This window comes from Colossoma macropomum, unplaced genomic scaffold (assembly GCF_904425465.1).
Source record: "Colossoma macropomum unplaced genomic scaffold, Colossoma_macropomum, whole genome shotgun sequence".
Classification (NCBI taxonomy): domain Eukaryota; kingdom Metazoa; phylum Chordata; class Actinopteri; order Characiformes; family Serrasalmidae; genus Colossoma; species Colossoma macropomum.
The window spans coordinates 13,152,191-13,163,393 of record NW_023494806.1 but is presented as its reverse complement, the minus strand read 5'-3'; the positions used below and the strand labels follow the sequence as shown (position 1 = coordinate 13,163,393).

General features: G+C 36.7%; 1 protein-coding gene across 3 annotated transcripts; it reads right to left on the bottom strand.

The window, feature by feature from the left end:
* Nucleotides 1-1,807: 1,807 nt before the first annotated feature.
* Nucleotides 1,808-10,334, bottom strand: arsk (arylsulfatase family, member K). 3 transcript variants are annotated; one of them, XM_036598675.1, is made up of 8 exons: nt 9,651-10,334; nt 8,197-8,326; nt 7,791-7,950; nt 6,608-6,890; nt 5,305-5,476; nt 4,989-5,213; nt 3,503-3,712; nt 1,808-2,333 (listed from the first exon to the last, which is right to left on the bottom strand). In XM_036598675.1, the coding sequence occupies exons 1-8, from the start codon at nt 9,762-9,764 to the stop codon at nt 2,053-2,055; spliced, it is 1,575 nt and encodes a 524-aa protein (XP_036454568.1). In that variant the 5' UTR covers nt 9,765-10,334; the 3' UTR covers nt 1,808-2,052. The 3 variants fall into 3 exon arrangements, with proteins under 3 accessions (XP_036454568.1, XP_036454569.1, XP_036454570.1); XM_036598676.1 differs by having other exon boundaries at nt 9,738-10,334; XM_036598677.1 differs by lacking the exon at nt 9,651-10,334 and having other exon boundaries at nt 8,071-8,304.
* Nucleotides 10,335-11,203: the final 869 nt, after the last annotated feature.

Sequence of the window (11,203 nt, the reverse complement as noted above, 5' to 3'; positions counted from 1 at the left end):
TTTATAAAATGCAAACATAACACTGGAACGACTTGTTCATTCTGTAGTAACTATCCAGAGACAAAAAAAAAGAAAAACTCAGTCTTTTTATATTCATAAGTGTAAACTCTCAGGCAAAAGGCAAATTTTGTTGCCTTTGAAAAGGAGCTGGAACATTATATAGAATTAGTACAGCCCTCTTTAAAACAAAAAAGTATTAAAACTCTTAAAGCAAGTATGTGCTTCAAAATTTTTTGTGTAGTTATGTATATCCCCCTAGCAAATGTATTCATGTATTGTATACTGTTATATGTATATTTTTTACATACATATGATGTTGTGTACTATGTTTTGCTCCAATAACAACAACAATAATAATAATAATAATAATTATTATTAGTAGTAGTATTATTATAATGAGTGTGGAAAGTCTTTTAAGGTGGAATTCCACTGATTTTTCTAATTTTCTGCATAACTAAATAGTTACAGTGTCAACAAAGTCATTCAGAGTGGTTTGGTGTGAAATGCTTTGTTCTAGAGAAATGTTCAGAGTCATAATTGTTTACAGCAGTGGTGATAGGAACCAGGCGTCTGAGGAGTTTAACACCTTTAAAAGCTCTCTTACAGAAAGTTATTACATTAAATGGTTATGAATACTCAGCTTGATGTCTAAGACATTGGTTTTAAAGTAGTTTTGTGATAGAATATTGGCCTAAAACGTATTTTAATCCATTTATTTTGATCCATCCATGGTGGACAGATACATAAAGGGTCTAGTCGCACATAGGTTTGCTGGTGGTTTTGGACAGTAAATTAAACAGCTATATTTGTGCTGTAGACATAAAGACCCCTATAAAGAAATCCGACACAGCAAGTTTCTCAACAGTCAGAACTGTTCACAGCAGTGGTGATGGGAACCAGACAACCCTAGATTTTAATGTCTTTAAAAGCTTCCTTACAGAAAGCTTTTTTAGAATATGGCTACAAACACATTGGACAAGATGTCGCTCTGGATAAGAGTGTCTGCTAAATGCCATAAATGTAAAAATGTACATATTGTCTAATGCCTTGGTCTGTTTCAGAATGGTTTTGAAATAAGGTTTTTTTCCTTGTAATTCATTTTTACAAAAACATTCTTGGTGGAGAGGATTTACCTTTTTTCGAATTTACTTCTATTTTACCATTATCAAGATGAAATTCAGAAGATACATATAGGTTCACTAGTCATTCCTATCACCGGCAATATACAGAAATCAGAGTCTGTAATTTCTTTTCTGTGAACAGTAAGGTTTCTCTACAAAACAATTTCACATGAAACCACTCTGATTAAAAAAAATCATGTCTCTAGATAACATTTGACAAATGAAATTGGACAAATTTTGATCTTTTATTGATTTTTAATAATAAAAATCTAATTGTTATATCTTAAATGTTCTTAAATGTAAAAGTAAGTTTTTAGTTCTTACGTGTAAGAACTGAATTTGAAAAGGTAACATTTCTGTTTTCACTGGTAAGAAAGTATTTCTAATGTGTGACCTTAAATTTAAACAATACAAATAAAAAAATTAACATATAAAAACAATTACCACATGTTAAAATTTAATTATACTAGTGTTAATGTTCTTACTGGTGATTACTAAATTTCTTACATGCTAAAATATTGCTCCTCTAACTGATACATTTTTTACATATTAATTTTTTATTTCTAGTATTAATGACATTTTACTTGTTCATATTTAAATTATGTGAACACTGTGTAAAAGCTGTGGTCTTTCATCAGTGAGCCATAATAAACACAACAAATACTTAATCACAGCATCTGCACTGATTTCAAGAAAATCATTTAATTCACAATAATCTTATAACAGTACAAAATATTTTTTGGCATGCACTCCCCTTTATTTAGACTGCACTTACACCCAAGCATTTGCAATCAATTAAAACCTGTTTTCAAAGTCACAATTCTATATTTAAACCTGCAGTCACAGACAGTGCAAGACAGAAAAATCATTCGCATTTCTTGCAGCAAGCTTTCACTCTTGTTCTTCTTTTGTTTAGTTGGTCCCAGTGGTATTAGGTCATTCTGAGGCCTGTAAGCCAATCCTCAATAGCTTTCTCATTATACTGTGGATTCTTCTGCCAGTCGATATGCCAGCGCAAGTTGGCGATGACCTGCGTGTAATTGTTTCCAAGGCTCTGCTTCCATGCCAGAAACTGCTGCTTGTTGTAGCACTGGACAGCCTTGGAGACAGAGGGGTAGTCCACCACAGAACGCAGGAGTTTATCCAGTAGCTGACACAGACCGGGGTAATGGGAGGCCATGTTGTGTAGCTCAGCTGTATCCTTGGAGAGGTCTGATTGGGTGGGGACAGAGCATTAATAGCATTAATGTAGCTGTAACAGAATTACGTGTTATTTTATCATTGATAAAAAAGTATATTGAGTTAAATTTGTGCCAAAAGTTATGCCAAAAAATGCTAAACTATGGTAGGTGTGCACTGCTGCGAGCCACCCTGTAGTGCCTGAAATAATCATTTAAAAGTCAGAGGCACTGGGTCAGATTTTGCGTGACTTTGCGAGGTTGCGAGTATAACCAACATTACACAACATTCTTATGCATGTTGCACAATTCCACCAGAGACATTTCCAAATTTCCAAAATCACATAATACAGCTTTAAGAATCAAAAACATATGTTGCAAATAAAAACAAAGAAATCAAACTTTTTCAATGGATAAAGTCTCTTTACTACACATTTTCCTAGCATTTGCCAGGCTTTGCTTTAATTAGTTTTCAGTTCATGGATTTTCCAATACAAACTTTTGCTTCTGGAATCCTTCATTTACTTCTGCAGTTCTTTTGTTGATGATTTTTGACATTTTTTTTTTAAAGGCAGGTAGGTCTCAGGAGAAGGCATTGACCCTAAAGTGACCCTAGTGAACTGATCTGTCCAAGGTCTACTAGTGAAAATTGCAAAGGGACTGAATATCTTTGGAAAACTTACATTGGGTGTTACTGTTTGCATTTGCAACACATATTTGTGTTTGTGGATTTTGTTATTATTTTTAAAACTTTTGGTACAAATATATCGCAATATGAGTCCTTCAAAAATACTAATTGCTAACAATGCATGAAAAATTGCCAGTAATTAACACTTTACAAATAATAAAAATAATGCCAATTTACTACTAGTATGTAAGCATCTTTGGCTGAATCATCTTCTGAGCTAACTGTGGTAATGGTAATGGTAATGTTTATAGAATTTGATACAAAAATCATGTTTGAGCTATTCTGTCTACATCAGAAGCTTCCAATTCCATCCAGTTTGGCGATTTCCCTGCTCAAATACACGTTAACCCTGGTTAACTAACTGCCAAGTTGAATTAGGTGTGCTTGAGCAGCATTTCAATAAACTGTGCTGATCAAAGCCCTAAAGGACCAGAGCTGAACACCTTTACTCTATATAACATCATTCCCATCCCTTCACTGACAACATATGATCATGAACATGACCAGCATCTCACCAAAGAGTTGTGGAGGGACACTCAATCCATCTGAATAGGTGATGTACTTCCACCGGGCCATCCTCAGCATATAAGTTGAAGCATTAGCATTGCAACCATGGTATTCACTTAGTATCCAGCCAGGGTGAGTGGACTTCTTATTAGCTTGTGAGGCCAGAGGCATCAGAGAGTGACCACTCAGGCCATCTGGTATGTGAACACCTGCAAGATCTGAAAAACATGTAATAGGAAGGATTATTATACATAATAATAAGCAACGGTTTGGTAGGTATTAACATCCTTGCATTCTGTATTTTTGTATTTTTAAGCCTTTCATGAGCTGAGTCAGTTGAGTTACAGCAAGAAAAATATAAGAATATACAGCGGGAAGAGGGTTTGATGCCCAGTGTTACAAATCATATTATAAACATGATAAAAAAACACTTTATTGCAAATCCACCAAGAGATCTACAAACATATTTTTTATTAAAAGGATGATTCCAAAATTAAATGTGCACCATTTCTCCCATATCCAAAATGTAGTCAATCAAACAAGACAAGACTTTTGTCTGAAATTTGCATCTCTATCTTTTAGATAGAGGCTATTGTATCTAACAAGTAATAGATGGTTATGTTCTTCCAATTAGCATTATGGTAACTGCATTCAAAACTCATCACACATTTGCCCCAAAATAGGGATAATTACCTTTCACAAAAATTAAATACATAAACTACTTTATTTCTTTTTTTTGCAGCCAAGAAGCTTTGTTCTGAAATACATTTGTCCACTGTCCAAACCACATTATATATTTGACAATATATTTGATATTACTAACAACTTGATGTGATTTGAGAGGAGCATGTGATCACTGAGGCATGTAGTTGTGCAATGCTAATTGGTGGGATATAAACTTCCATTACTTTTTAACTACATTAGCCATGTAGGCTCTCTTGCCAAACCATTCCTTATAACCATAAGGTTATTTCTTTTGCTACAGCAGCAAGAAAGGCATGTGAACCTTTAATGATGCTGTGGAATGACCTCAAGAGGGCAAGCTACACCAGACAACCAAATTATATGGGTGAACTGAAGCAGTTCTGTGAGGAAGAATGGTTCAATATTCCTCTTAAACGTGCAGGACTGATTCGCAGATAAGGAAATGCTTACTTGAGGTTATTACTGCCAAAGGAGGCTTAACTTGTTATTAAATCCAAGGGTTCACCTGCTTCCAATATGAGTTGATAAGTTTCTCTAGAAATGAGTTGATAAGTTTCTCTAGAAATTTTTCAAATTAAACCACAATGTTTTGCACAGTAAAGACATGAAAAATAGAATTATTTGGGTGATAGCTTTTGCCTGTTGGGTTTGTCTATACTTATGGCTTATATTAACTAATGTAGAAAACTAGGTCATTCCAAACGGTTCACATACTGTTTCTTGGCACTGCATACGAACCACATCAACTATAGATGTAACAGCCATAACTATGATGACTAATCAACTTACCAAGCATTGAGGGATACAGGTCAACAAGTGAGACTGGTAAACTGATCTCAAGGCCAGTCTTAACCCCTGGCCCCATCATAAGTAAAGGTACATGGGAGCTCCCCTCAAACATGGACATCTTATAGAACTGCCTGTGCTCCATAGCCAGATCCCCATGATCAGAAGTGAACAGCAGCACTGTGGAATTCAACAAGCCCGTATCCCTGAGAGCAGCAATCACCTCACCTGTAACGGAGTTAAACTATATCAGATTCCAGAAAAGATACTGTAAACAATGCCCAAAGATTCAACAAATGTGCCAATGTGTTATGCTTACCAAGCATGGCATCCGTTTCAGCACACATAGCATAGTAAAAAGCTCGGATGTCTCTGATCTCCTGCTCAGAGAAGTCGCCACTGCAGTTTTTGGTGAAGGTAGAATAATAATCAACAGGATGCATTTCTGAAAATGGCAACCATTTTGGCACGGAAACTTGCTCAAGAGAGACCTTTGAGAATGAAAGATGAAATTAATATTACTGATATCTTACTGTTGTTTCTAAAAATTCAATCATGGGCTGGAGGTTAGGGAACCAGCCTTGTGACCGCAAGTTCGCCGGTTCAATCCCCTGAGCCGAGAGTACGTGATTGAAGTGCCCTTGAATAAGGCACCTAACCCCCAACTGCTCCCTGGGTGCCATGTATAGGGCTGCCAACCGCTCTGGGCAAATGTGTTCACTGCCCCCTAGTGTGTGTGCATTCACTAGTGTGTATGTGGTGTTTCACTGCATGGATGGGTTAAAATGCAGAGGTGAGCATTGGTTAGCCTTAGTCTCAACAAGGGCTGCATAATGTATTTTTATTAATTATCACAAAATAGCAAAGGTGTCAGTATTTCTAGCACTGAAATCATTATCAACAATAGCAATATATCCAGTCTGCAGGGTGAGATTGAGGGGCAAATTTTAAATGTATTTTTTGTGATGACACAGAAAATAAATAAACTCCAATCCCAGTTAATCTAATAAAACAGATAATCAGAAACAAAAACAGAATTGCATAAGTTACAGTAGAATTCCACTTATTTTTCAGATTTTCTGACATTTTTCAACAATTAAAGATGTATGGAGGGTTTTTTTAGGGTCCTAAGAAAGAACCACAAAGAAATATGAGTTGATAAGTTTCTCTAGAAATTTTTCTAATTAAACCACTCGGAATGACTTTTTTTACATCTTAACCATTTAATTATAAAAAAGGTTGGTGGAATTCCGCTTTAACTGATGTTGGAGACAATGTATTATAATAGATTTCCTGTATTCCTCATATGACCATATACCTCCTAAACTAAACTGCGAACTGCAATCCTGGAAGGCTGGCTCCAGTACATTTTGGTGATTTTCCTACTCTTAACACACCTACAATACCTACCAATTAGCTGCTGAGTTAAATCAGATGTGTTTGAGTAGGAAACTGTGCAGGGGTCTGGCCCTCCAGGACTGGAGTTTAAACAATTAGTGTATTTTACTCTGTGCTATAACCATCCGCTCTTGTCCTTTCATTTTGACAATTTTCAGTTTGCAATAAATATTTTATTCCATAATGCTGTCATTGGACCAGCTTGTCAGTGTGAAGAAACCTGCCTTTTTGAGCCAATAGGGGGAGGTGCGGAATGTGGAGCCTCCAGCAGTGGGGCCCAGGGCCTCTGTGCGGTAGGGGTGAGGTAGGTTCAGTCCCAGGTACAGGGCAAACGGCTGCGAGACAGCTGTAGCACTCTTCCTGATCCACTGCACAGCTCTGTCTGTGGTGTTCCAGTCTTTGGACATGACCCTCAATGTAGAAGCATCACCGACCAAGTCCGTCACTGGACGGCCCTCCTGCCTCAGGAGAAATGGCACCTCTCTGGTCCATGCCTCCACACGATTGCTGGATGTAATGAATTTAGGAGTGAGAAATACGACAGTGTGTTATTATGAGAAGTTACATCACAATCCACTTTCTGAGCATTTTGTAGGTCTAGTCAGTTCTGCTTGAACACTGAACACCATGAATACCACGATTTCAGTATAGGGCTGATATCAGCAGAAAACACCTGGACTGGATATTGGAAGGAAAAAAAGAATGAATCTGATCAAATCCTCTAACAAATCTATACTAAAATAGCATTGTGTGATGTGATGTAGATAGATGTGTATTTCTTTCTGTGGGTAAGTAGAGTGATTAAGCAGATTGAGCATGATAGCCTGCTTTTAGATACTCATCTTAAGTGCTTCAATTAAAAATAGCACATTTTAAAAGTTGTTTTTAAAGAAAACTATCAGATCTGCATCAGCTGATACTCAAGGTTTTAATAGCTGTACTGTAAAAGTGGTATTGCGCCATCTCTAACTGCATGTATTAGAAAGATCAATTACAGAGAGCATGTAAACAACAACAAAAAGCATACAATTCCAGAACAAACAGCAAAGTACCTGACTAAATGTGTACCATATCATGTTCTTATTTATTTTTATTATTGAATAAGTCATTTTGTCTGTTCCAGCTTGTTTACAAACCTCAGAAAACTAAATATTAAAATACAAATCATATATCATGAAAATGCCTTCAAGTATTGTGATGTCAAAGTTAATATGCTTTTCACACTTAAATGAGTCAATCAAAATATTAATTAATCTTGCTCCAGTAAACAGAAGAGCCATCTACGTGACTAATAAGAGTCTTGGCATAATAAGATCAGAGCTGTAGTATGTGACCTACAGAACTATTTCAATCTATTATTGTAGATTTACAGCCTTAACTATGAGTGATGAAATTTATTCCAGTCACCTAACAGAGTGGCCTCCAGATGTGTAGTCTAACTTCCCCATGCTGTGGGTGTGGTATCCAGCCTTTTCTAGATGGTCCATCCATGTTGTGGCATTGGGAGCAAGACATTTGTAATTGTTCCAGGCCTCAGTTAAGTGGACAAAACGGCCGCTCCACATGGCTGGAAATACACTGCACTAAGATTAATGTAGTGTTGCGCTGTTACTCAGAGACAAACCTCTCTATCTTTAGCTAGAACACAACTTTAGTCACAATTAGAATATGAATTTTAGCACTTTACCCAGTTTCCAAGATTTTGTATAAGTTAATCGCCATTGATATTCCCAGTTAGTCCGAGGTTACGCTTCTTCAATGACTGAGAAACCAGCTGGTGTAGGTGTGCTTCCAAACGTTTGCTGAACTGTACCTGCTCTTGAAGGACAGCATATAGGAGAGTTGGTGTACGAGTTGAGAAAGACAGCACCCATCTGCCTGATGTAGTTAATGAAAGGTAGTTGGACAACTTTATTCCCTGGAGCAAAGGTTAATCTCCCATCCTACAGCGGATATAAATAAACTCAATGAATGAAAATACTATGCAAATGTTCAGCTCATACAGGAAATGAAGTCATTCAGACTAACTCTGCTGGAGAGATGAGCAGCGGCTAGTTACATTTACTCAGTTACGTGTATAAAAATGATGGATTCCTGGATACTTTCACTTTTATATACTCTTGTGTACTTGCAAGGAAAGTAATCTACTGTTTATTTCAGTATTCTTCAGAATTTCATATTTATTTTTGGTGGTATACTTTAATTAACATTTAGTTACTGATCTTTTTTTGCATTTGATTTCTTTGTAATACATTTTGGTGATTTGTTGACATTGGTGACAATGTCTGCACTGATCTGTTTATTGATCACACTTTTGAGGCTTAGCATATTGACTTAGACTGAAATGATCCCACAAAAGAGCAGAACAATGCCAAAAAACCTTACGTTTCAATGCTGATAGATGTTGGATGTACTAAAATGTTCCACTGAAGTTCTATGTTGAACTCAGTAGCAGTTTTTGACCAGTTGTCATAAAACATCTTCAGTGAATTTCAGCCTTAAGTTTTCCCTTTATTTTCTGTGAGCTGCTTTTTAAGTGGAAAGTGGAAAAAAAAATCCAGAATTAAGTGTTAAGCCCTAACTTTATGTTTCAGCACTCAAGATTTTGACAGTTGCAAAATTAACATCAACATTAATATTTGCAGTTTTCATTTTATCCCTTAAAGGGGAATTCCACCTATTTTTTTAAATGTAGGTATAATTCAGGTGTTGAGGTATAAACAGTCATTCCATCTGAAAAAACAAGTTTTCTTTGGGGACTATTTTGCTAAAGAACACCCTGTATATATCCCTTCACCATAGATGGATTCAAATAGATTGATTACAATGCGGTTTAGACCAACTCTTATCACATAACTACTGTAAAACAATGTCTCAGACATCAGGCAGTATATTCACAACCATTTCTTGCAATTTCTGTAAGCGAGCTTTCATAGGTGGATGTCTGGTTCCTATCACCACCACTGTGAACAATTGTGACTCTGTAAGCTCCTCTAGAACAAAGCATTTCATATCAAACCACTGAATTACTTTGTTGACATGTTCACCATTTAATTCCGCAAAAATTTTGAGAACTTGGTGGAGTTCCCTTTTAAGCCTTTCACTTAAACACTTCCATTCAAGTGGCTACTGATACTTTTGTACCTGAGTTTTGGAGAAGTAGCGTTACCTAAGTAGGTTAACTGGTTTATTGAAGTAACAGCTTTGAAATAAGAGCTTAGGCTAATGTTACCCACACAGAACAAATCATCACACAAAAACACTTACAAATGCATCAGACATCACCACCACTATGTTTGGGGGGTGAGGTGATGCGCTGCTTATATATGAAAAGACCACCAGGAGCTGGACAACCTGAAGGAGAAGCAAGACGGGCTTCATGGTAGTGCAGGCTTTCACTTCAGGACCAACTTTTATCCGAAGTGATGCTCTTGTCCTCCTAGGACTGCGGGATCACATCCAAGACTGAACTAAATTAGCATCTTTAGCAACATAGCTGTCATTTCTGCTGTGTTAGTGAGCTTTACCAACAGAATAGCTAACTACGTTTCCTGCAGGTTAAAGAGCGCCTTTCACTTCTCATTGCTTTCGGAGAGTGAAGCCTGCTGCTCGGCTATCCAGCTGTCAGAGTGTTTGGAATGAATTCCAAGCGGAACACTTTTTCTAAAAGTTTCTTCCATAACCAAGAGATCTGTGTCCGCCTTGTTTCTTTGCCTTTTTCAGTCGTTAATAAACACATAAAGAATCTATCGCCATCTAGTGGCATTATCACTTATTCACCAGTGCGCCTCCTGCTGGTTCTTAAAGGAAATCACCCAGATTTTTCTACATTTCTCTCTAATTCAAACCAGAGATCTAAATATATAATTATTATTATATATGATATTTGTTTGTGGTTTGACATACAGTGGTCCATTCTAGACAAACTTAATTTGAAAACAAAATAGGGCCCTGATGTTTAAAAGGCTCCCTCACAGAAAGTTATAATACAAAATTATGATTGCCTGACCCCTGAGACATTGTTTTAAAGGGGAACTCCACAGATTTTTCAAAATTTCAAAATTAAATGACAAACATGTCAACAAAATCATTGAGAGAGTGGTTTGGTGTGAAATGCCTTGTCCTAGAGAAACTCGCAGAGCCAGAGTTGTTCACAGTGGTGGTGACAGGAACCAGACGTCCATCTCCAAAGGCTCCCTCACAGAAAGTGATATCTCAACCACTGAACTGGAACTCCCCTTTAACAATTCTGAGATAAGGTTCTAGCTTAAAACATTTTGTCAAATTCACTCAAGGCACAGAGATACAGGCAGCGACTTGCGAAAAGTTCTTCAATATTTACCACTACAGTCAACATTACATATAAAAACTCAGAAGGTGTGCAGGTTCACTGGTTGTACTGGATAGGAAATAAAACGTCTATATTTGCATTTTAGACATAAAATTCCTGGTTCCCGGCGCAGGAATTTCTTTTTAATGTCAACAGTGCATATATAGCCATTTTATTTACTATCCAAAATACCAGTGAACCTACACATCTTCTGAGCTTTTATCTGTAAAGTTCATACTAAAATCGGGTTAAATCTGAAAAAACACGTTTTCTTTGGGAACTGTTTTTCCATACAACGCTCTGCATGTACCTCTCTGGCATGAACGAAGTTTAAAGCCAAATGTTGTCACAAAACTACTGTAAAACAATATCTCAGGCATGAGACAACATAGATATAACAATTCTTTGGAATAGCCTTCTGTGAGGCAGCTTTTAGAGGAATTAAATTCTTCAGACATCTGGTTCCTATCACCACCACCGTGAATAATTA

What these genes read in the sequence shown, in the direction of transcription:
- arsk (XM_036598675.1), bottom strand. Translation starts at nt 9,764, where the DNA reads ATGAAGCCCGTCTTGCTTCTCCTTCAGGTTGTCCAGCTCCTGGTGGTC. An exon ending in TGGTGATGTCTGATGCATTT is followed by an intron (nt 8,327 to 9,650) that starts GTAAGTGTTTTT and finishes TATCCGCTGTAG; the next exon opens with GATGGGAGATTAACCTTTGC. An exon ending in TGAAACGGATGCCATGCTTG is followed by an intron (nt 5,214 to 5,304) that starts GTAAGCATAACA and finishes ACTCCGTTACAG; the next exon opens with GTGAGGTGATTGCTGCTCTC.